Consider the following 25,936-nt stretch of genomic DNA (forward strand, 5'->3'; position numbering starts at 1 on the left):
CCTGCTCTCATCCCAGAACTCAGGAAAAAGCAGGACAGAATACAGCCATTAAATAAAAAGAAAAAAGAAGAAGAAAAGAGTGAAACATGATCTCCACACCTTCATTCTCATTGTCTTTTTTGGAAGTGTTGTTGTTGTTGAGAGTTTTTAAAAATCTTTTTCTCTATCAGATACAGCCAAGTCATGTTTATAGCTTCAAAAAACCCTAACCAGGACAACACTAAAACAGGTCAGAATCTCCTCGATTTCCCTTGTAATTCCAAACTGCCAGTGTGTGCCTGAAAACTGGAAGTGAGCAGAGCAAGGAGAGGTAACCAGAGGAGGCTTTTGCAAGCTATTTGAAACTCGTGTTCTTTAGGTTCTCATAGGGGCAGGCTCTCAAAGGAAACCCTTCTGCTTAGCAGAGGTGCATATAACGTAACAGCGGTGTTCCTGGGGGTGGTGGTGATTTTTTTAGCATTTATAATGGCCGTTTCCTTCCCACTCACGCGCTACCTGCCAGGCTGGGCGCTTGCTCACCGAGGGCACCCGCGGGGCTGCGGCTGGACGGGGGCCAGGAGCCGCCTCGCGCTCGGGTCAGCCTCGGCCGCACAAATGCCACCTCGGCGAGGTCTGCGCAGGCCCGCGAGCAGCCGCTGGCAGGCTGTGCTCAATGGAGATCTATTTTAGTCTTGAGCCTATCTGCTTTCAAAATAACCCTGTAACTCACTTCAAAGCAACCAAAAATAAGCCCTGCTGTGGGTGACACAGCCCTTATGCGAAGCCTTCCTCTGCCCGACCTGGGCTCCCTGCACCTCCTCATAACCGCAGCAGAAGCAGCCCAAGGTTTTCTCCACGTCCCTCCAAGTCTCCTCTTCTTCCCCAGCTCCTTTCAAGGTTCAGCAGCTCCTGTGGGATGGGCAGTTTTAAGGACCCCACCAGGCACCCAGGTCCTTGTGAGTCTCCCCTGCCCTGCAAAGCTGGGAATACGCTGTAGAAAAGACCAAATACGGGGTGTTAACGTATCCTGGCAGGTGCTGGCTACCCTTGCCCGGGAACACTGACTTATAGGGGGAACAGCACAAGCCTCCTCAGGAGCCGTGCCAAGGCGCAGCCGCGGCACCCGGAGGAGCTCATGGTGGCCGCGCGGGCCCGCCAGAGCAGCCGGGGCTGCGAAGGGGAAGCCCCGCCGGGCGGGAGGAGCCGCTGCGCCCCGTGCCTCCCCTCGGCGGCGCCCGCCATCCCCTCACGCCACACGAACTACGTTTCCCAGAGTGCTCTGCGGGCGTGAAGCGAGCGCCGGCTTGGCGCCCGCCGCGCAAGGGCTGCTGGGACTCGTAGTTTCCGTCGCGCCGAGGCCTTCGCGCCAACTACATCTCCCATCTCCCCAACCCCCCCAACCCGTGCAGGAGGGGAGGGCGGGGGCCGCGGACCGGAAAGGGAGGCGCAAAGTCTGTCGGGAGCTGTGGTTCCCTGTGCGCAGGACGGGGAGGCGGGCCCGCGCGGGGCATGACGGGCATTGTAGTCCCCACGCGCGGCCGCGGCCATGCCGCGGGACGGGGCGGCGGGCGGCCGGCGACTACTAAGATGGCGGTCGGGGCGGCCTCGAGGAGGGGGGGGTACGGGAGCTGCGGGGGGCCATACTGCGCTGCGCGTCGGGGCGGCGGAGTACACGCGGAATCGGCGGAGCGAGTGCTGAGTCGGTGCCGCCGCCGGCTTCCCCCTTTCCCCCCGCGCGCTGGGAGACGCTTCAGGGCCGCGGAGGCTTGTGGGGCCGCCACAAAATGGAGGCGAACGGCAGCGGCAGCAGCAGCGACTCGGCTCCCGACTGCTGGGACCAGGCGGACATCGAGCCGGGCAGCGGCGGCCCTGGTTGTGCCCCGGCGGCCGCCGAGGCCGAGGCCCAGCAGGAGCTGCTAGGGGCGGCCTTCAGCCGGCAGCTCAACGTCAACGCCAAGCCCTTCGTGCCCAACGTGCACGCCGCCGAGTTCGTGCCCGCGTTCCTGCGCGGCGGGCCCGCGCCCGGCCTGCCGCCGCCCTCGCCGCCGCCCGGCCTGCCGCCGCCGCCGCCGCACGGTGAGTGAGGGAGCGGGCGAGGCGGCGCCCCGGGGGCCATGTTGGGAGCGGCGCGGGGACGCGGGGTCCGCGGCCTCGCCGGGGCGCGCGGGACCCCCGGCCCCGCACAGCCCCCTCCCCCCGCCTACGGCCGCGGTTATGGCCGCTTACTCTATATATCTCTTAAAAACGAAGCCCCCGGGGAGTCCTCGTCGCCCTCCGCGCTGTCGGAGAGGGGACGGGCGCTATTTGTGCCCCGGCAGCCGCCTCTCCGGAGAGCCCGTGCAGCAGCGGACCTTCCCCGGCGGGGCGGCCGGGGGCCTGTCGGGCCCGGCCGCGCGCAGCGCCCGCCCTCTCCGAGCATCTCTGCGGCACGGAGCGGCCTCGCCGCCTGGCGCGGGGACACCGGGGCGCCGCGTTAGCGCCCGCCTCGGAGCCGAGGCCTCGAGCGTCGCCTCAGCCCGCGCGCGGCCCCGCGCCCCCCGGGCCCGCGCGGGTGGATTTCGCTCAACCTGCCCCTCGTTTCGGCGTGTGCCGCGGTTTCCTGTGGAATATGGCTCGTTATTTAGTGCGTGCTGGTTTAATGTTATAGGTTTGTCTTCTGCTCCCTGGCACCTCGTGTTGCCTGCTGGTAACGTCTGAAAGCTGCAGCTTTCGTGTGGGGGGCTTTAAAATGTACACAAGGAGGAATGCATTAGAGTAAACGTTAAGCTAAGTGCTCTCTACAGCTATTCAGCTCTCCCAAATTTTGTTAGAAACTGTGGCTTATGCATGGTGTGGGCCACAATAGGCAAGCATGGGTTTTAGCACACTTTCAAGAAGCCTTGGATGGGCTCCTGGGTTCCTCTTTGAATAATGTGCGTATTAGGGTGTGCAGAGGCAATGGCAGAGCCAGCAGCGTGGGACGCACGCGTGTTGTACATTGGAGTCAGCTTTAAAACTCGATCTAGTACCCGTCTTCAGCTGTTCCTGCAGCTTGCCTGTAAATCTGTTTTTTAACTTCCCAATCAAGACTGTGACTGGAAACTTTCTTGGAGTTCTCAATGTTACAGGAATAACATTTTTGTCTCCGTCTGCTCTTGCAAGGTTTGTCACAAATTTCATTTTTGTAGGGTTGAGAATACCTTTCCTCACCTGTTTGCCGCACTCATCTCTTCATGCCTTTCTTCTCACCACAGTTTTGTTTCTTCTGAGCTTCACAAACAGCTTCTGGCTTTCCGGAGGCTGGAGGAGACTTCCCGAATGCCCGTTAGCACCGGAGCGGTCAGGATGTCTTTTCTCTCCATCTCTGTGCCGCGTCCGCTGCCAACAGAGGGTTATAATCTGCCTGACCTGAATTCCTCTCGCTTCTGTAGCTTCTTTAAGGTTTATGGTTAAGTTTCAACAACTTCCTGGGGTACCTCTAGTGTTAAGCAGACAAAAATGCTTAAGGTGCCTGCAACAAAAATACTAATAAAAAATATTGTTTAATTGATGTATTATATTTACTGTATACTTTTTCAGATCCGATGTGCTTAGCTACAGAAAGTAATAGACAGTTTTGTCCTTGCAGATGCTCATAAAATGTGACAACTACTTTTCTGGCCAGGAGGACTAGGTGGAGCTTGCCCTGGAAATAAGTCAGAACAACGTGTGATTAGACAGTGGTGCTGAATAGGTGACTTTTGAGCAACCTACTTTGCTCTTGCTCCCACAGGCAATTAGGTGTTCCCTGGCACTTGTTCGCTCCCAACTTGGGGAAGAAAATATTTCTATTTATCAGCTACATTGAGGTCTGTACAAGTAGTGATTCACTTGGATATCATGTAGGTCTTTGGGAGAGTATTAAGCGCAGGGTCTCAGTAGCTTTTTTTTACACACTAACTTTGTGATTGTTTTTACATTCTGTCTAAAATTCCTGTTACCTATATTAAAAGCCCTGACATAGCATTTTGTTTCTTAAATGGCTTCCATAAAAGTTAACTTTTACAAGCCTGGGAAACTCCTGAAGCTTCCAGTGCAAGCAGTTGGCCTTAAAACTTTAGTTTTGCGTGGATTTTCTTCTGATTGCAAATTGTGTATTAGGAAGAGTATCTGATCTTTTTTTTTTCTCACTAGTGTAACTTTTGCTTGCAGATCAAACTCAGATGAATTCTGAAGTAAAATTAAGATTATTGCTCAATTACATACAAAAAGGGCATGTTTAAATTTCTGTACCTAGGGAATAGGCTTTTTGGTTTGTTTCATCATTCTTAGCTGTTGTATCCAGACTGTATCCCAGTCAACTGGTTTGCTTAAAATTTCATTTTGGTGGATTCCATCCAGAATTTGAAATGGAGACCTCCTAAATTCCAGCCCTGGCGGTACCCCGGTGCCTCCCAGCAAGCATGCCAAGCGCGCCTTGGACAAGCTGTGCTCCCGGGAAACTTATTTTAGCTGGTCACAGCTATCCATTTCCTGTGGAGTGGCAAACCCGACTGAAATGAGCCGGGGTGGGAGGCAGTCAAAGTGCCACGGGCTGTCTTGCACCGTCCTGCACCGTCACCACTCGGTAACATCTGTGACTTAACTTCTAACTCAGCTTTATTACTTCCTTAAACATAAAGGAGGTGCTTGGGGGTTTGTTTCCATATTGAGGTATAGTTTAGAAGCATGAGGGACTAGTTAACCCTCCTCTGCCTTCCCACTCCCCCCCGCCAGTTTAATAGGATTTCTGTTCTCGTGTATATGGGAACCAAACAATTTTAATAAGTGAAATATTTCTGAGAATGCAGAGTCAACTTGCTCTCGTTCTTGCGGTTAACTTTTGTCATAGTTCTTGAATGTTTAAAGGAGTTTTGGTAAAATTCATCAGGGTTTCCTTTTGTGGGCTATAGTCTGTTCTGTGGTGGTACTTTGTCTACTTTTTAAGTCATTTTTAAGTATTTAGTGTTGAGACAGGAGGTTGATCTTCCTGAGCTCCTTTCCAACCTGAATTTACTCTGTGATTCTAAGTGTGTGGTGGTTGTGGTAAGAAAAGTGTCAAGAATACAAAAGTAACAAGAACTAGAAGGTATGTGCACATAGCAGCTGGTTTAAGGAAAGTTCACGCTTATTCTCGGGTTAACATTAGTGCCACTGCTTCTTTTAGTATCTCTCTTGATCGCCTCTTAGCAAATTTATGAGCACATTTAGCAATGACTGCAGTTTGGACAACTTGCATCCATGCTCTTGAGCAAAGCAACATCTGGCCAGAGATTCAATGCCCTTTAGATTGCTTCACTCCCTAGCTGTCCTCACTGGCTTGCACGCGCCGCTTTTGAAATGGGCTATGGCCAAGCAGCTGCACATCCCCAGCTTTAACACGCTGTAAATAAATGGGTAGAGCATCCATCTGGGGGGTTTCCCTCTCTCTCCCATCCCCAAACAGGGACAAAAATGCTTCAGTCTTTTGTAGAGGACTCCACGATTTCCATAATAGGATGATGTGTTTTCTGTGCCACTGTTCCCCAAAACTGTTTCATCTCCTTTTCCTGCTCTGCTTGTCTTCGTAGTCTGTGTTTAAGCCTGTCTTCAAAAACTCGGTCTTTGCCTTGCACGTGGCCATGTTAAGCATGACTTGTTTGTCCAAAACCAGCCGTTTGCTGCTGAGGAATGAAGGATTGCAAAGTGGCATGGGTTAATCATGCCAATACTTGAATAGCCTTGTGACAACTTCCTCAAAAGAAGTGTAACGCTGTGTAAGTACTTCATGTTTGTAAAAGTGAACTGGCAGCTCTTGCTGCTTACATAACAGCAAATCAGTGCCATAATGTAAATACCCAAGTACAGTATAAATTCTTGTTAGGCTATCAGAAAGTGCCCCAAATTGTGTGATAGTTGCATTCATCCAGAGCCCTGCTGTTCCCTATCAGCTTCTATGGGCAGATGAGTCGCACAACGTCCCCAGAAGGTCAGTGGGGAGAGACTGGACCGTTCTGGCCCTGCCTTGCCCTGCGATGAGGCCCTGGGTGCGGATGTGAGGCAGCCCAGGGGCAGCACACGGATGTCCTCATCTGCTCCCGCCCGGTCTCTGGGGAAGTGGCCGTGGTTGTGTCGCTCCTTTCTGGGTAATTCATTCAATTTGTGGCCTTTGGAGGAGCCCAATAGAAGACACGTTGGGGCAGGCTGGGGACTTGAGGTCCGTATGCTGGCCATCCTGATCTATTTAAAAGGATGCTTTTCTCTTTGTGCCCGTTTTGACTGAGCACCCAAGGTTCAAGTTCCTGGCAGTAGCGCCTGGCTTCTGTCAGCAGTTTTGGTTTTGCAATTTTGGTCCCAAAACGTTCAGCTTTCTCTCCACCTTTGTGATGGGCCACAAAGTGCAGTAAAATCCTATGAAGACAAGGCAAATGCTTCCCACACAAGACCTACAGCACACAAATTTTACCACATCATGTTAAAACTATTAAAGCAGCCCCTGTATTGGTACCTTTTAAGAGCTGGACATATGCCCTTGTCCCTGTCCCTGCTGATGCCAAGGCTTGGCCTAGGAGACAGGGCAGGCACAATAAGGAAATTGTTTTAGGTATAAGTGAATTTTCTAAGTGACCGCTTTAAAGAGCGACCTCCTGATAACCTCTCTGGCATATTTTAAATTACGGAATATGGAATATTTTGTGCAGCTGTAGCAGCTGTTTTCCGTACCTGGGTAACTAGAAATCTCTCATGTCTGTCTCCTGGCACTCATGCTTCTGCTCAGCTTTTGGCTCAGACCTTTAATTCATGCTCTGTTTTGAGTTCCTTTCTTTTGCTTTCTTTTCAAAATCAGGATAAATATCTGTTAGGTAATCCATGAAAACTGTTGCAAGCGTGTGGCTATTGTGGAAATGTGTGCTAGACTCGGGTGTTCAAATCACAAACGTGCAGGGGTGACGGGGACGCCAAGGTGGGTGTCACGCGGTTCTTCACACAGCGAGAAGGCCGAGGGGTGAAGGAAGTTGATGCCCAGATTGGAGCAGGGGCAACCACCTCACCACGACTGTGTTTTACACGTGTGCACTTCTTCCAAGTTAAACCTGCCCAGGTGTTGCTTTCTGTCCTTGTGTTCCTGTGCACACCCGCTCCGGTGGGTGTTGCGGGCGCTCGGCACAGCCGACGCTGCTGCCGGTCATCAGGCTGAGGCCGACTCTGCGCGAGCGTCGGCAGCGGCGCTGGGGAACCGGCCTCCTCGGAAGCAGCTGCCCCGCGCGGCACCCGTTCGCACAGCGCCCGTTCGCACGGTTTAACTGCTCGTTGGGCGCATCCGGCAGTGCTGGAGTGGAGACACGAGCGCACGGCGCGATCCCCGCGAGCCTCCTGGGCTCCTCCTCGTGCTGCCCTCCTGTGCACACACAGTCTGGGTGTCTCTGCGCGGGGCGCTTCTGCAAAGGCAGCACAAATGCAGGAAGGTTTTGTTGTATAAAAGCCATTTGGAAGGAGCTGAGGTATGAAATACTGCCCCAAACGCTGGTTTTGCTGAGGTAACTCTCATGCCTGCCACTCCCCTAGCGCTTTAAGGAGTCTGTGCTGAGGGAGTTGGTTATTTCTGAAGTTATGCTACGTATAGTGACATTAATATTGTGTTTTAACTGTGATGCTTTCACTGTTGATTCCTGGATTCCCAAATGCACTTGTTTTCCATACATAAAAATCTTGTTTTGTTATAATCGAAATTTTGTTTTAAAGCAATTTTCTGCTTTTAAGTATTCCAGATTACTAATGCTGCTAAGTTCCCAGCTTATACTGCTTTAAAACAATATTTTCAGAGGCCGAGTGATAACTTTTATTCAATTCTACTTGTGCAACCTTGGTAAGTGTAAAACAAAATTGCCCAAGTACAAAAGTTAACATAATACGGAGTAAATTCATGAGCTGGGACAGAAGAGAGCGTGGACTCAGTACCCTGCTGTTTGGGAAGTCTAAAGGATTCTACATCAACCTGAGTTGTTCCCTTTGCCACATGTAAACGCCAGCGTGGGGAGTGCGATGTAACTTAAGACTTCCTTCTGACTTTAAATTTAAACAGATTTCATGTAGGCACTTCGAAGCCTTCCCATGTAACAGGACTCCTGCCTAGTCTTGCTAGGTGCCTTCCTGACCCCCAGCAAATGCAAGGTGAAGCCGTTTGCACGTCCCTGGGGCCTGTTGGGGATAGGGTGCTCTGCCGGGTGCGTTTCTGCTCAGGTGCTACCTCGCTTCACAGAGCTGCTCCAGGCGGCTTTTCCTTCTCTGTATGCGTTTGTTTGCAGAGTACCAGCGTCCAGAAGTTAATCCGAATGGACGCAGTTTATTAGAAACCAAGGGTTTCTGAAGGGGGGTTATTTTTCTTGCTTTGTGTCAGTCCTTAGGCTGCAGTTGCAGGTTCCTCCCCAGTGCTTTGGAAGGAAGCTCTTCCTTTACGCGCTGCGCGCGCGGGCTTGCACCGAGGCTGCCGACAAGGGGAGCCGGGTGAGCGGGAGCAGGGCGGTCTCCTCACGGGCGCCGTGTCGGAGCCCTCCGGGCCTGGCCCCGTGCAGCGCCTGCAGCAAACGCGCGGCGGAGCTGGGGCCCAGCAGCCGAGGAGGTCTCTCCCTGCGCGCTCTGCTCTGTAGGCAGGATTCGCTTTGGCTTTAGATCTCCTCATACATATAGAGCAGGAAATGCTGTGTGATCTGGGCTTCTATAGTGCCATTCGAGAATGCGAATTTGGCACGGGACAAAAGTCAAACGGGGGGAAGAGATTGTTCCAAAGATTTTTACACTAAATTTACACTAGTAAATTACACTAGTTGAATTTACACTAGTAAGACACTAAGGAGGCTGAAGTTTTGGGGATAATTGAAGAACGCCTCTGTGTCCTGTGCAACAGTGTCTGAAACATCGGGTGTGCGTTTGCAAATGGAAACATGTCACTCAAAGTAGGCTTAATATTAATTTATACCTCGGCATGTGGTGCAGTGCTGCGGTTTGATGCCGCCGAGAGGGCTGCACGGTCTGTCAGAAACGCCTGGTTGTGGCTCCTACCGGCGCGGGAGGCATGAGCGACTTCAGCCAACTCATCGAGCGTATCCAACACGTAACTTGCTTCTAAGGATGGTTTGGGATGTCTTTTTGCGGGGGGAGGCATGAAGAAGAGGAACCTAAGGCAGCTCTGGCATGTCAGAGCTCAGCCTATGAATGGGCTTTCCGCTCAGCCCTACTCGCTGTTGTTCTTAGTTGGCTCCAAGTTTCTGCTCCAAACTTCAGTGCAATCCGTAAGAATTGTGGGAGGCCTGGAAGGAGAAGCCGGCAGAGCCTCTGCCTGCAGGCTGGATACAATGAAACCACTGTGTCCTCCTTAAACATCACTTAGATACACCTAAAATAGCCAGAGTGCCCCAAAAGGGTGGACAGGTAAAATACAATGTATAGAAAAACTGCTTCCTTTCAGCTTTCTTTAGCGTATGATGCTCGGTGGAAAAAATAGAGCTGCTTCCCGAAAGGGTGTATTATTTTCAGAGGGTTTTTTAAGACACATACTTTCTTTAGACTTCTTTGTGCTTGTAGGCTATATTTATATTTAGCTCTGTTTTCAGAGGGAGTTTTTTTCTGCAATACCTTTTTGTAATAACGTTTAAAGAATGGTCATTTATAACGAAATATTGAAGTCAGTTACATGGATGTATTTTTAAAGTTCCAATTTTGCTGCAGGTGCTCCTGTAGAGTCTTCTCAAGAGGAGCAGACAGCCTCTTGTGAAGGTAACTGCTTTCCTGTTCTGAAGTCACACAATGCAGGGCCACCAAATATGACATTTAATTGCAAAGAAACTCCTGTTTAAAGATACAGCTATGAACTATTTCCCAATCTTTATGCTATTACCAGTGTGAGAGAAGTCAGTATGTCTGTCTCCATATTTTTTTAGCCTTAAACTTAAAAAAAATAAAAATAAAAATTGCATCTTAAGTAGCAGAGGCAAGTGCACAAACAGCTGAACTGTCTTTTTATTAATTTAATTACTATTTTTCCTCTTATTTTTTGACATTTTTATGAGAAGTATGTATATTTAATCATTCTTTTTTTTCCTCTAGGTTCAAATGCTGCTGTTAACATGGAAATTTCAGAATCTGTTGGTAAGATGAGAATTGCTCGACTTCCCTGTAAAACTGCTATAAAACACTAATTTCAGGCTTTTGCTGATTCATTGTAAACTAACCTGAAGAAAGCCTTACTGAGCCTGCAGATTTTGTTGTTGTTACAAGTTTTCACTTTGTTTCTATACATAAATTAGAAAAGAGATAATTGACCATTAGGGTACAATGGCAAGTGCAAATGTATTATTTGCAGAGTGAGCAAGTGTCTGCACTTCCTTCAAAAGTCATTTCATATTACAAGATAGTCTCATTAATATGTGTGAAATGATGATTAACAAAAAAACCCCAAAGTGATCAATAATATGAACAAGCAGAGCATGGAAAATGGATCTTTCTTCCTGTAATTTTTGTGGCTTTTGAGGTCCCCTTTTCTTGCAAAAATTATGACAGTGCTTATCTATCTGTGCTTTCAGACTAGCATGATGATCTGAGTCAATTTTCAGAGTTGTTCCCCTCTCTAAAATTGTTCCTTTGTTTAAAATGGAAGTCCCTGTGAATCACAGTTTTCTGATGTCAGTGCCCAGGCTAGTTTGACAACTTGCAGGAATAACCAGTTCTGAAACAAGCAGCAGTTGCCTCTTCTTATAAGAAGCCAGTGTCAGGCTCCACAGCTGAGATCTTGCGACTCTGAGGATGAGGGGGAACCTTCCTTGTGGCTTTTTCAGTTTCTTGGTCTCTCTAACTGTATTTGCTTGGTTAACTCCTAGTGGAAAACGGAGAGACAGAGATGTCCCCTGAAGAGTCATGGGACCACAAAGAGGAAACAAGCGAAGCAGAGCTCGGTGGTCCGGCAGGGGATGCAGGTCCCGCTGAAGAAGGTGCTCAGGAAATGATGGAAGAGGAGGAGGAAATACCAAAACCGAAATCTGTGGTAGCACCGCCAGGTGCTCCTAAAAAAGAACATGTAAACGTAGTATTCATCGGGCACGTAGGTAAGTTGTAAATGAGCATCAAATAATTGGACGTTTGCTTTATGTATTACCTAGAGCCAGGATTATTAGAAATTAATCCTATTCTCTCGGTGGATGTAAGTATTCATCCTGACTTCAGGTTAATAGTAGCATTTCATCCCAATGAAGCTGCTCAGGGGAAAAATTAATGTTGAGGAAGGAATAGAGAGCTTCTCTTCTCTTGCCCGTCAGAATGGCAATGTTCACGATTTTTGAGTATCTGCGATGTAACTGTGTTTATGGTCCAAAGGATAAAATCAGAAAATAATCTTCTTATTTTTGCCTGGTTTAGATATTTTCAAGTGATTATTAATTGTTGAAAAACTTCTTCCAAATGTTGTAGATGTTGTTTGTAGTCCGCAATCAATAAGCGTAGCTAATCCCACATTAAAAGCTCAGCATTTACAGCCTGACGTCCCAGCAGAAGAGTTTCAACAGGCTTCAAAAAAAAAAAAAATCGTAAGCGGCGTCAGAGAGCAGCAGGGCTCCTGAGTCGGGCGGGGGATAAAGGCTGTTTTCATGTCCCTAAAGTGTCGCTTGAAAGCGCCGTCGCGTAGCCGTGTCCTGAGCAGGGGCCGCGCGGAGGCTCCTCGACGAGGAGCCGCCCCAGGCGGGCCGAGACCGAGGGAGGCGGGAAGGGGCCTTTGCAGCATTCCCAGGACATGAGGAAGCTCCGCTCCTGCTGGATCATCACTCAGATTTTTGTTGTTGTTAGGGGTAATGCCACTTTTCTAAGTATGAAAATAGGGTGTTCAAAACTCAGTATCATTTCCTTGATATTGCCCTCATGGAAAATCTTTCAGGGCAAGCTGAGAGATGCCTCAAACAAGTTAGATTACAAAGCAGGCAGAAAATCTGCCTTTGGAAATAACCTATATGACCTTGTTCATAATTGCCCTTTTTTTTTTCCCCCTAGGTTTTTCTTTTTATCTGTGACTGATTAAACTTTTTACATGTGTGTGTGTTTTGCTTTTTTTAGATGCTGGCAAGTCAACTATTGGAGGACAAATAATGTAAGGAGACTTTTCAACAAGATTCTAGTTTTTCTTTGTTGTTGTTCTGTCTTGTGACTTAGTAATAAATTAAATGTGTAATTTATTTGTGGGGAGGGTTAATTGGCATAGATTAATATTTTTATGACAAAATCATACTCTGCCTGTTTAGTTACTCCTTGTCCTTGGACATTTTTAGTACCAGTACCTTATTTCTATGGGAGTTTCATTTATTGAAAATAACTTTACAAAAACATGCATTATTAAATTAAAAAATCAATCCCTTTTTAAGAATATAAAACTCCATTTTCACTATGTTTTTAATACCCATGCTTAAACTGTCCATTTTGTGAGAATTAAATATATATATGTATATATGTACATATATTTATTCCCTGCTGCTAGCATTGTTGGGCATAATTTTATTCTAAAGTGTGAAACTGGAGTAGTTAACTCTTAAGTCTATTTTTAAAAAAAAATGTTTCTAGCAATTGCAATAATCCTATGCAATAAAATTAAAGAAATTCCATTAGCTCTTACAGCTTGTCAAGAACAAGCAGTGTTACTTAGTGCATGAAGGAATAAACGCTATCCTGCCGATGCCAAGTATTGCTATAATTTTAAAATAATACTCTCGGAAAAAGTGGGAGGTCTTTGTCTTGGCTTTTTTGTCTTGGTTCGTTTCAACCAGACGGGAATGCTGGAATTGTCACGGTGCATTTAATCTTCGAGCTTGTACTTGGGCAAATTAGCATTTTATTCTGTGGTGCATCTCGAGTGTCTCCCTGAACGGGGCCTGTTCTTGGTGTTTCTGCCCCAAATACTCATGTTCCTGAAGCGTTTCTGAAGGAAGATTCCTGCGGCCTCCCGTTTTTGGAGGATATCCCTTTTTGTTGCAAGGAAATGAAAAAGAGAGCCAGGACTGCCTTTGTCATTAGCCATTTGTCTACTATTGTTATAACTCTTACTTATAGACTAAGTGGATGACTCTTATTAGATAAATATATGATAAATGTAGATAATAACAAAATATGACTTTTCAGATAAAAATAGCTGAGGGGAAAAACATGAAAGCTGCAATATTAGAAAGCTGCATACTACTTACCCATCTCACTCTTAATATCTTAAGGTATATCTTAAGACACCTTTTAAGTACTAGCTTCACACTCTACCTAAAAAGAATGGTAGCCAAAAACGTTTTTAAGAATACTTCCTTTTTATGTTTTTAAAATTCTCCCATCGCAAATTTTATTCAATTTTGAGCTGTAATACATCAGTCTCCGAGAGATGCGTAACAAATGTTGTTCTCTTTCAAAACTTGTCTCTGTTGAGCACTTTATAATGGGACTTGAAAAAACACCTTTCTCCTGCTTCCGCCGCGGCGGCGGCGTTTCCCATAGCAGACAGTGGGGTGGATAATTCTGCGGCTGCTCCTACCAGACTGGTTTTCCAAATAATCTGTAGTGATTGTGTAACTGTTAAACAGAGAAGTAGCTCCAAGTAGTTAATATAAAATTGTTTTTTTTTTTCTCTCTCTTTATAGGTATTTGACAGGAATGGTTGATAAAAGAACACTTGAAAAATATGAAAGAGAAGCTAAAGAAAAAAACAGAGAAACATGGTATGAAACCTATTGTAACCTATACCATGGCTTTCTGTTAACACGGCGATGGAAACTGGAAATGTATTTATTAAATGCTGTCCCTGTAGCACTTGCATCTTGCTGGTTTGGGTTTGCCAAGAGCAAAAGGGCAGATTATTTTGTTCTCTTGCAGAATCTCTTTAACTAAAGCACTCCAAAGCAGCGTGATTCGCATTGGAACAGGTTTTGCTGCTTCCTCTTCCCCTAGAGAGCAGGGCTTTTCCTTCCAGTGCTTTTACCAGTTGTCTGGTAATGGGATGGCAAGGCACGAACTTTTCTTGGGCGTCTTTTGCAATTGCTCCATCTATGTCTCTTAGCTGTTACACAGTAGAGAGGCTACAGGTTAAGGACAGATGGGAGCTGTCAGTTCAGGACACACCAGGAAAGAGTGACTGAATAGATGGGGCTGAAAAACTCCTGGAATGAGAAATGAGATGAGGTCCCTGGTCCTCAGGTTCCTTCCAGGGAAAGAGATGCCGCTCGGGAGCGGGGAGGCTTTGTTCTTTTTCGTTTTGTTTTGTTTTTGTTTTAATGTGTGTATACAGTGCAGATATCTTTTATATGCCTTTTTGTTGTCTTTCTCCCTCAAAAGCTTCTGAGAAGCTGGTTTCCCTCCTCAAAGCTTTTTATTTTCGGTCGGTTTGGGGAAGTAGGGAGTGGAGTGGGGCATGGAGAAGCAGCAGGCAGGACTGGCAGAGGCAGAGCAGCACTGCAGGGTCGAGACGTGGGCGCCGACCTGCGCTGACCGCGGTACATGGAAGGGCTGGCGCACGTGGGCAGGCACCGTTCCCCCGAGCGGAATGGGTCTCGGTAGTAAATTTCTAGCAGCCTTCCTCAAAAATCCCGGCCAGCTTAGGAAACGGATTGTGTTGTTTTGTTTTGTTCCAAGGAGCAAGTTGAAGGAAGCAACTTCTTGTTTACTTAATTTTGTTCTTTAAAATATATCGCAATATGCAACAAAAATATAATATTTATCTCTGTTGTCATCAAAGATTTTGTTAGCTTGCTTCACAGGTAAAGAGTCCTGAAATTCAGGTAGTTCTACTTCATGATCAAAAAACTTTGTGTGTGTGTATGTATACACACACACACACACACACACACACACACACACACATATATATATGCATCCCCCCCCCCCCAAAAAAAAAAAAAAAAACTCAGTGTGCAAAAGTACTCAGGACTCCTATAAAGATTGAGATGTCCTTTACAGAGTAAATATTGGTTTCCTTTTCATAAAGGAAATAATATTGTACAAGGACATATGAGCAGTTTCCAGAATACTCCTTTGTCAGCCTAAGGATAATGTTATTCCCCTGCTTAATCGGATTCCACTTCTTTTGCTGACAAAGAATTCCGGGACCAAACTAGTGCTGTCATTAAAATATTAATGTCTTTGAACCACTGAGAATAGTAACATACATTCAGATCTGTCAGATGACCAGGTCCAGGAGTTTGGAAGGTCGGGGGTAGTGGGTGTGAAAATCGGAAACTAATGTTCATTTATTTGACTTTGCTCTGTCACTTGTATTTAAAGATGTAGGGGAGGACATACATGAAAGACTGAACAAGATTTTATTTTCCAAATAGTGCTTAGGAACAACGAATGCTCGAAAGTAGGCCAAAAAAAGAATTAAAAAAAAAAAAAAAAAAAGCTGTTCATGCTGTCTTTGCTACTTTACAGGCAGTCTCAGTTCCATAGCGGACTGTATTTCAGTTTATTTTAAGGAGAACTTAGTAACTGAAAATGGGTGTTGAGAATTGCACCCTTTTAGCTACAGGAGAAGCCCTGGGTGAAATAGCTCACTGTACAAGGCACTGCTTTTAGGGGTCAGCATCGGTCCTGAAAACGCTGCAGCTCTCAGTATCACCAACAGAGTTAAAACCTTTGAGCAGGAAAAAGCTATTTTGACACTAATTAATCTTCAAACTTAATCTTAGTAACAATGAACGCAACCGTGACTGGTGGGGTGTTTTTTTGTAGGTACCTCTCGTGGGCCTTAGACACAAACCAAGAAGAACGAGACAAAGGTAAAACAGTAGAGGTGGGACGGGCCTATTTTGAAACGGAGAAGAAACACTTCACTATCCTGGACGCTCCCGGCCACAAGAGCTTTGTTCCCAATATGATCGGGGGCGCGTCGCAGGCCGACCTGGCTGTGCTGGTGAGAACAAATCACATCATCTCTCTCTCTTCCCTCTCCCTTGCCTCTTTTTTCCCAAATCATACAGTGTCTGGCAAGCCGAGTAGTTTGGAGTTACCGCTACCAGCTCCATGAAACTGTTTGCAGTTGTCGTGGGAGTTTTATACATGTCAGAGCAGAAACTGATGGGTAGTACTGAGGTTAGGCCAGGATATCTTCCTAACTTTGTACCAATCTCGACTACCCAAAGTTATTTATTGAATAAGGCTGTGCTGTTCACTGTCTGTTCTTGTATTGAGAGAACTGTTTTTAAATGTGTATTTTTAATTAGGTTATTTCTGCAAGAAAAGGAGAGTTTGAAACTGGATTTGAAAAAGGTGGACAAACAAGAGAACATGCCATGTTAGCAAAAACAGCAGGTGTAAAACATTTAATAGTTCTTATTAATAAAATGGATGATCCCACCGTAAACTGGAGTAATGAACGGTGAGTTTTAATATTAAAAAAAACTTCATCAAGTGATATTGAATTAAAGTAACTGTATGCCAAAGTCTCCTTTCTGATGAAATAAGTGAGCTAAGGACAGAGATTATCAAAATTGCAGGAGAAACAGCAGTATAGTCTCTAGCACGATGCATCTTGACTAAGCTCTTAGTTCTACATTGCTTCAAGACGCTGACTGCCAGAGGACATAGTGCTCCTGCCGGGCTGTATGCAGCCATATCTAACAGATCCATACGTTCCTACATAGCTTAATTGTTGGCTTGGACGTGTTGAGCGTGCTGAAAGTGAGAGGCAGCAACTCTGCTGTCAGCAGTTTAGTTTGCCAAATTCTCGAGTGCTTGGCCGTGCTCCCGCTCAGCTCCTAGCCCAGCCTTGGGGAGAACAGCCTTATCTCGCTCACCTTATGTGCGCCTACCCTCTAGTATTTGCAATTTGCAGTTGTTCTCTCATGATAAGCTGAAATGAATAAGCAAATAATATGTTAAGTGATTCTTGATAGCATTTGGTTTGGGAAGAAGGAGTCTTCCTTGACCCAGGCCTGGTAAAAATAACTAAAAAAAATATTTAGAAGTATAGAAATAGTAAAGAGAGAGCTGTTTTTTTCTGTCTTCACGCTCAAACATTACTTAAGGGCTTTAACTTTCCCAGACGTCAGAACTCATGTTTTGGTGTTTAGCTTTTTCCCTGTAAGCTGGATGCTAAAAAGCACACCTCAGCCCTTCCCTGGAAAGGGTCGCTGCTTTCCTTTGCACAGGAATGATGAGAGATCTCTGTTTAAGTGGAGGATACTCTGTATATAGAGCGTATGAATATTGTCATGGTATGCACATATTCTGCTTTTAATTATCCCTCAAGTGACCTGTAGCTGCTGAACGCTCGTGTGCCTCAGCCTGGGGCAGGGCGCAGAGATGCCATAAAAGAGGAAATAGGTCAGTGCTCTGGCCTTGCCGCGCACACGATGCTGCTCTTGGTTTGTTCGAGTGCTCTGGAGAGAATCTGCCTCATTTTGCTCATTTTGCCTCGTGCCGTTCTTAAAAGCAGATTTTAGCCCCACACTGCCCGTGGGTTTGACCGCGTAGTCATCTTGACTGTTGAGATACACGTGTCCTTGGCCAGATCCGTTGGGACTTCTCCCTCCTAGAGACTTGCTGCATTCTCAAAAATCACGAAGGACTTTGAGGAAGCTGTGAGAGCTTGTGCAGCCTTAAAATGTCAGCCTGGGCTCCTAGGAGAGGGAGACCTGCCCAGTTAGGCTGTCTTGGTTCAGTCTGAACCTTCCCCAAACTTTTCACCATCATCAAATTCAGCTGTAACTGGCTGAGAGGAAAAAGTCTAATAGAAATACATATAGTTTATTTATTTTTATTTAAACGCAATATTGTGCCATACTGAAATAATTTAAATCTATCTTGATCCATTTGTTATTTTTATAGATACGAGGAATGTAAAGAAAAGCTGGTGCCGTTCTTGAAGAAAGTTGGCTTCAATCCCAAAAAAGATATTCATTTCATGCCCTGCTCAGGATTGACTGGAGCAAACCTTAAAGAACAGTCAGAATTTTGCCCCTGGTATATGTATGTATCTTAAACCCAACAACTTGGGTAACAGTTATAGTTTAATAAAAGTCAGTGCTGGGGAGTAAAGCTGGGGAGAAGTGAAGCTTGGTTTTATTTGTAGCCATGTTCAAAAATTAGTGGCTAAGGTATTTGGGGGAATATGATGGAGATAACAGGAACACAGAGCTCTGCAATCAGCCAAGGAAAAGCATTCAGTAACTATGGAAGATGAAAGTCACAGACTCCATGACAGTATTAGCAGTATTCACTGGTTTTTGTATGAGAGAGTGAATGCCAACACTTGAAACTTCCAGTGATGCTGCACTGGATATGTTGGGAGGAAGAAAAAGAATAGTTTGAGAAGTGTTTGCTTGAAGCCACATTATAGTGAGCTGCAAACCCTGTCTCCATTCTTATCTTATTTTCCAATATCATTCATGGGAGCTAAACCATTAATGAAAATCATGTTTGGAAACACCTTGTGTTTGGTACTTCCAAAACATATTAAGTGTATCTAGCCAGATTTTTAAAAGGATGGTGGGTTTTTGTGTGTGTGTGAATTATGCCATAGCTTAAAAGGGATGTGTGTCTCCCGGGTATTCCCGGGAGCTGGGATGCTGCTGACGGGGCGCCGGGTCAGACCGGGCAGCACCTGCGCGTTCCTGGTGGCTGCGGCTGCCACGTAACGAATGGATCCCTGCTGCCCTTCCAGCGGCCTGCCCTTCATTCCATACCTGGATAACTTGCCAAACTTCAACCGTTCCGTGGATGGACCCATCAGGCTGCCAATTGTGGATAAATATAAGGTACGAATCAAAAGAACAGGATTCAAAGGATGAATGGTCTGTTTTCAAAAAGCACTAAACAGACGTGGGTTTTTTTTATGTTTTTTTTTTCCCCCCTTTAATATGGTGGGTCATCCACATTTTTGAACTGTGGAATGGGGGAGGGAGTAAGCCACTTGGGCATTATATGAGGCTCTTAAAATCTGTCATCTTTCATGAGAACAGCTTCCAAAATATTAAGTGCAACAGCACTAATTAACTCAATAGTTAGTTAATACGGTTAAATGACCATATTTAGTATTAAATAGTAAATAGAGCAAACTATATAGAAAAATGTCTTTTAATTTTTATGTAATAAATTATTTTTGTGAAGGATATGGGCACTGTGGTCCTTGGGAAGCTGGAATCAGGCTCTATTTGCAAAGGACAACAGCTTGTGATGATGCCAAACAAGGTAGGGTAAGGTTTATGTATTTTAAAAGTGTGACTACACTAGAAAAAAGCTTGATGATTACAGAAATGATTCTCTATCAAAAAATTCCATGGCTCAGTCGAGCAGAACTATCCTTCCACATTTTCCATGGGTGATGTTTCTGGCTGTGTGGTTAATGAACAGGTTTTTGCACAGGAGCTGCTCCATGATGAAGGGTTCCTGTGGTCAGTCACTCTTTGGAAGCATTAGGCTCTCCTGAGGGATGTGGAAATGTGGTGTGAGAGAGAGGCAGCAGCGAAGACGAGCGCTCCCAGCAAATGGTGGTGTCTGTTTCCATTAGTTTCATACATAAAAAAAACTTGGAAACTTTGCTCATTCTTACCTATTTCCTTTATCTTGGTGTAAACTGAGGCACTTTTCCCACTTTTGGGCACTGAAGCAGTTGACTAGAAAATGTCTCAATACTCCTATGTACAATTAGTTTATTGTTCACTGAAAAATGATATTTCTTAAATGAGACAACAGCTTAAATTGACTTCCTTGCCACCTTTATCGAGAGCTGCTGCATCTTAAAGCTAAACATAGAGCATCTGAGATAGACTTTTCAGTTTTGAAGGTAATTTAACAAACTCTAGTGTCCTACAAAACTGTTTTTGATAGGTATCTGATCCAGTTAGAGTTCATTGGGAGAATAACCTTAACCCAACTGTTATAATACAGAATTTATATTTAGTAATTCTCTAGCACTTTCAATGGCATGCTTTTATTAGCTGCTTTGGCAGTTAATAAGATGGGAACTTCAACTTCAGGAAGTTGGAGCAATAACACTATATCTGAAATTATCCCTCTAACTTCTCTGCTATTGTTACTTTAATTTCCTGTTCGTATCTAGTAGTGAGTAGGGATACAGCACCAGATGAGAAGTTAGAGTATATAGGAACAAGAAAATATATTTCACTATTTATGTGGGCAGAAGTTGTTTTTATATATATGTGTGTGTGTGTGTGTGTATATATTCTTATATATATATATTTATATATATATATATATATTTTGATCATCTCCAGGAAAACTAAAGAATTTGGAATTTCTAGGATTTCCTAGATGGCATTAATATTCAGACTGTAATAGTTTGAATGTAATGACTCTGTATAACAATGTGATTTGCATTCTCCTTAGTAAATAATATGTATCTGTTCTCTCATCTCTTAATAAATTTTAAAGTGACTTCACACATAGATATAGTGGATGTGTTTTACACTTTCTCTCCATTGAACATATATTACAGAATTGTATGAATTGAAATCTGTTGAATAAATATGCTGTATTATATTCTAGGAACAGGAATAATGGGAAGTTCTATTATGTTATTCAGATGCTTTACGTGTCCTGAAGCTTGTAGAACTGAATATCACGGATTATAAACCAATATGGATTTATGTACTGAAATAATGTTGTATTAAAGCAATTCCATTAAAATATTCATGTTGGGAAACTTTACTTATGCTTTCTTTAAGCACAACGTGGAAGTTCTTGGAATCCTTTCTGATGATGTAGAAACCGATTCAGTAGCCCCAGGTGAAAATCTAAAGATCCGGCTGAAGGGAATTGAAGAGGAGGAAATCCTTCCGGGATTTATACTCTGTGATCCCAACAACCTGTGTCATTCTGGACGCACGTTTGACGCCCAGGTAGACGAACAAATGTTTAATATATAAATAGGTAAACAGCACTGAAATGTTTTACCTGTGTTTCAAACAATCACAATGCCTGTAGTTTCAGGTTTCAGTTCAGATTTTTGCCTTGTTATCGTATCTGTAAATGACAAAAGCATATATCGTTGTGACTCGGGTCAGAAATACGAGTTCTAAAAATACCAATCACTTGTTCTGAATGCAACCACTACATTAAGTTTTATAAACCTCTCATCTTAAAAGCAGGGCTTTTATGGCCAGTTCTTCCATCTCATACTTTATATGATAAGCAGTTAAGTCGCTTCCACATTTTTTTTCTTCCCCCTCCCTAAAAAATGTGGGTATATTGTTCAACTATACGCTCTAATATAGAACTGTGCTTGGTTGTTCTCCAGTTATTCTTTTATCATTTATTTTTTGCTTGCTTTGCAGATAGTGATAATTGAGCACAAATCCATTATCTGCCCAGGTTACAACGCTGTGCTGCACATCCACACCTGTATTGAAGAAGTTGAGATAACAGTAAGCATCTCTTAGATGAGGATATGAATAATCCGAATATAGACAGTGCTGGGGGCAGGAGGGTTCTCGGTACATAAGTAGAGCAACTAATACAGCGAAGTTCTGGCTTCGACTGGAAACTTTGGTCAGTACCAAACAGAGCCAAAAAATGGCTGGAAGAAATGATGATGTATTCTCTGATGCAATAAATCTTACAGAAGGATATTTTCTTTCTTAGACCACTTTCAGTTTTTTTTAGAAAGGAAAAAAGAACTAGCGCTCACAGATATTAATTCTTTTCTTATTCAGGCCTTAATCTGCTTGGTAGACAAAAAAACAGGAGAAAAAAGTAAGACACGGCCCCGTTTTGTGAAACAAGATCAAGTCTGCATTGCCCGTTTAAGGACAGCAGGAACTATCTGCCTTGAGACATTCAAAGACTTCCCTCAGATGGGGCGCTTTACCTTAAGAGATGAGGGTAAGACTGGTCACTGATTATTAATTTAACTTCTGCAAAAATACCCTTATTCAAAATAGAAAGTCTTGCATGGCAATGAGGTGTCACCAATGCTGGTATCCAGTGGGAAGTTGTTATATAGATAGCACTGCTTAAAGAAATCTAAACAAAATGTCATTGTACATTGTGCTTTTTTGCTAAGTAGCAAAGAATGTTTTAGAGGGATAATGTGCAGAAGCAAAAGGCTGAACTAGAAAAACGTATGTCAGGGAAATCAGGGGGGTGTTGTATGTTGGGCTTGAATTTATACTTCCCCTGGTAAAAATCCCTAGGGCCTTTGGGGCCATGTTTAAAATCATAGAATCATAGAATCACAGAATGCTTAAGGTTGGAAGGGACCTCTAGAAATTGTCTAGTCCAACCCCCCTGCACACGCAGGGTCACCTAGAGCACATGGCACAGGACTGCTTAAACATATTTAAAAGCTACAAAAATGGGAGTTGAAATTTCCTTATATAACAATGATTAAATGATATATCTTGATAAGAAAAAGTAGCTTCTATAGCTTTTTTATGTGTATGCGTATATATATATTAAAAAAATACACACACCTATATATGAGTGCTATTTTAAGAATTTACCTTATTTTTAAAGTGCATAGTGCTTTAGCAATGGGAGGCATAAATTGCTGCATTGTGTAAGTTAGCATGTGCCGGAGAGCCTGTGTTCTGAGGGAAGCTTTCGCCCTCTCCAGAGGCTTATGGCATCTTTCCAACAATCCGTCTAATGCCTGCGTTTGTCTCCTTGGTTTAGGCAAGACCATTGCAATTGGAAAAGTTCTGAAACTGGTTCCAGAGAAGGACTAAGCATTTTTCTCAATGACCCCCGCACAAAACTGTGAGGAAAATCGACTCTGCAAAAGCCTACGTCACACCGCCTTCTTTTCTGCCCATTGATAAACTTCTCCCATATTTTGCAAAGACAAATTTCACAGCAAAGGTCCACATTATGTCAGCTTTCTCATATTGAGAGCTCTGCTATGCCACTGTTGAATTTCCCCCCAAAGAATTTTTTTTTTCTCCCAAATTCTGCTTCCTTGGAAAGATTCGGCAATAGCTTTGTAAGTGATGTGGACATAATTGCCTATAATTATGAAAATCTAAAGAATTTTTAATGTTTAATTTCTCCCAGGCATATATTAAGACATCTTTTTTTCCAGGCAGATCATTCAGAGTGTGCGAGTGTGTGTGCACATGTTACAAAGACAACTACCATGTTAATAAACTATTCAATTTGAAATCTTTTTCGGTATTTGAATTACTTTTGAATAATGTTTTTTATCTGGATGTAACGCAGTTGCATTAGCTTTTTAACTTCCCAGTAACCTAGATACTTGGTTACTTGGGCTTTTCTAAACTCCTCAGCCTCCCCCCACACACACAGTTTTAAATGAGGCAATTAGGCACTCAACCAAGTTTGTATTACAGGAACTAGTTTTGCCCCTTCCCTTTGAATGCGTTCTTAAAATTAAAAACATTCATGCAAATGTGGCACCTTCATTAGCTCTACATCTGTTAATACCTACAGAAAATTTAGGTTGACTTAACATGTTTACTAGACACAGTAAGTCGGTTTTGAAGGCTAGAACTACATATTGTGTCTCTCTAAAATACAGCGTTATTAAGTTCTTAACCGCAGAAAATGCTAACGATGAGTAAATCAGTGAAACTGGCAAAAATAAGAGAATTTGTGGCAGTAGTGCCTGTTAGTATTTATAAGAGCTACATTTTTGTGGGAGAACTGGGCCAATTAAAAAGTGCCAGTTATGTAAGTTACTCAGTTCACTCTGTCTTTAATTGAGAGGGCTGGATAATCCTTGCTGTGTTAAAGATCAGTCTGAACTGAGAGGGAGAAGGACTATTTAAATCCCTATGAGTTTGCACATACTGAAATATGGGAGGGTCAGAATCAAGCACAGTCTGTAAATTTTTGCATATCAAAGCAATGGAAGCTTGTGAGGACCAGTGCTGTTTTGCTGAGAAATTTAAAAGCAAAACTGGTTCAAAATAAAGCTTACTCAGTACAACTTGAAGGAGCTGCATAATGAAACCCTATTTAGCTGCACTTTGAAAGTACAATTGCTGTCCTGATTCTAGCAATTAGGATGAAGGCTGATTTTTCATTTTCCAGAGTATTTCTAGCAATTATTAAAAGGAATCCTCAGAGCTTCTTCAGAATGTCTTAAACATTTTCGGTTGTACAATTGTGGTGAGCCCATCTCCTCCCCCCAAAGTTTACAGTCTAGTGGCTGTATCTGAATTCACAGAACTCAAAACTGAAACATTTATTTTTTTTCTTTTTTTTTTCTTTTTTTTGTTTCATTTGTTTCTTTGTAACTGTGGAACTCCCATTCATTTCACTTACAGCTACATTGTATGGACAGAAGAAGTTATTGTCCTTCAGTTTCATATGACTACACTTGTAGCTACCGTAATGCATGGAATTTAAATAAATTTTATTATGTCTGCAAATCTCTGGGCTTTTATTTTTCTGGTAAAACAGAGTTCTAAAGTAATTTTTTGTTTTGTTTTCTATCAACTGAAGTAACCCCACAATTCCTTGGATCTTAAACTCATGAAGAAAGCAAAAGCCAAGGAAACCTGCTGTGTTCCTCCTGTTATGGAGGCAGCTTTTGGATTTGAAAATTCTCCAAGACCGTCACTGGAGGATTTTTGCAATTCCTAAAATTCATAAATTGTTAAAACTTTAAAAGCTAAGCACTGAAATAAGTCTCAAGCCTATGTGATGTTCAAGTGGAATTTTCACTGGAGAGCAAATGTAGCTGTTTGGGGCAGGACAGTTCATTGCAAAACTGGAAAAAAAAAACATATTTGGTGGGCTGAAAGTCTTAGCATCTCCATAACTCATCCCATCTGGTGCTGTTGATTACCACTTCCATAAATCCCATTGCCATCACCTTGTCTAAAAGGGAAGCTTAAATAAAATTTTAATTCACAATTTACAATCCAAGACACTGAGCAATATGAGATTGTGTGTGTGTGTGGGTTAAGGGTAAAAACTATTTGCATTACATAACATTTAAACACACTATAAAGCATAAGTCTACACTAATTGGCTGCATTTTAGGTATAAGACCTAAAAAGAACATAGTATTTGGAAAACCCTCAGATTGCATCTCAACTCTATTATTATTACATCTGCACTCTATGTTTCATAGTCCTATTTTTATTGCTATTGAATATAGCTAAGTTTAGATCTAAGGGGAAAAAAAAAAAAGATGGTGTGGTATGGTTTGAAGTAGAATTTGCTGATTCATTGATGTAATGAACTCTTTTGTAATGTCCCTTTGGAGTACCGGTTTCCTACGGTGAAGGCTCAGGGCACCCGGCTTTGGGGCCCGCAACAACTTAAAACAGGCGGAAAGCCGGAAGGGAGGTTGGACTGCGGCGCCAGGGGCACTGCCAGCAGGGCACCAATGTCACCAACGTGCGACGCTGGCAGAGCGCTCCCGGGGCGGATGCAACTGACACCAGCAAAACTGCTTTTGTTCTTTTAATGGAAAGTTGGGGAGTGAGGTTTTTCCCCCAGCACGATTGTGTTCACAGCAGCTGGTGTGACATGAATTAAATGTGAAATAATCTGAACGTGAAGTAGTACTGATGATTTTGCAACAAGGAAATAAGTGTTTCTGCAGGTGACAAGAAGCAAACGCACCGAATGAATCCACTCGAAACAGAGCCACACGCTTTGGCGCGGGGAGGCTGGCGCGTGTCTGTGCCACGATGGCAGCGGTTTCCTCGCGTGCTGCTTTGGCAGTAAACTGTATTCTGAACAACACGATGGTGTCTTCATGCAGGTTTATCTGCAAAACAGCTTCATCTGCAGGGATAGCTGCTGGTAATGAATTCTGTGCCTGCCCCAGATTTGTTTTCAGTGACATAAAGGAAAAGATTGCTTAGTGCAAAAACTTTGTTTTAGACTTCTTATGACACCAGTCCAAACGTTAAATACTATGTCAATTATGAAAAATGTTTAAGTGTTTATTATTGAGTATTGCATAAGAAAAAAAAAAGTTTCAACTGTCCTAAGTAATTATTCTGTAATTACTCTGTTTTTTTGGCTCCTAATGCAGACT

General features: G+C 43.8%; 1 protein-coding gene across 1 annotated transcript; it reads left to right on the top strand.

The window, feature by feature from the left end:
• The first annotated feature begins 1,636 nt into the window (after window positions 1-1,636).
• On the top strand, window positions 1,637-24,311 carry GSPT1 (G1 to S phase transition 1). The gene is made up of 15 exons (XM_088523028.1): window positions 1,637-2,055; window positions 9,682-9,729; window positions 10,060-10,101; window positions 10,830-11,054; window positions 12,052-12,085; window positions 13,608-13,685; window positions 15,691-15,871; window positions 16,182-16,336; window positions 17,788-17,928; window positions 18,623-18,716; window positions 19,069-19,149; window positions 20,646-20,819; window positions 21,255-21,344; window positions 21,633-21,801; window positions 22,594-24,311. The coding sequence occupies exons 1-15, from the start codon at window positions 1,764-1,766 to the stop codon at window positions 22,644-22,646; spliced, it is 1,857 nt and encodes a 618-aa protein (XP_088379154.1). The 5' UTR covers window positions 1,637-1,763; the 3' UTR covers window positions 22,647-24,311.
• The last annotated feature ends 1,625 nt before the right edge of the window (window positions 24,312-25,936 follow it).

This window comes from Tinamus guttatus, unplaced genomic scaffold, assembly GCF_059628265.1.
Source record: "Tinamus guttatus ecotype Peru unplaced genomic scaffold, ASM5962826v1 Tinamus_guttatus_pri_ptg000172l, whole genome shotgun sequence".
Classification (NCBI taxonomy): domain Eukaryota; kingdom Metazoa; phylum Chordata; class Aves; order Tinamiformes; family Tinamidae; genus Tinamus; species Tinamus guttatus.

Bases quoted from the DNA above. Each gene is read 5' to 3' on its own strand.
- GSPT1 (XM_088523028.1), top strand. From the start codon at position 1,764: ATGGAGGCGAACGGCAGCGGCAGCAGCAGCGACTCGGCTCCCGACTGC. The intron at 20,820-21,254 runs GTAGACGAACAA...CTTGCTTTGCAG, and splicing joins GACGCACGTTTGACGCCCAG to ATAGTGATAATTGAGCACAA. The intron at 21,802-22,593 runs GTAAGACTGGTC...TCCTTGGTTTAG, and splicing joins CTTTACCTTAAGAGATGAGG to GCAAGACCATTGCAATTGGA.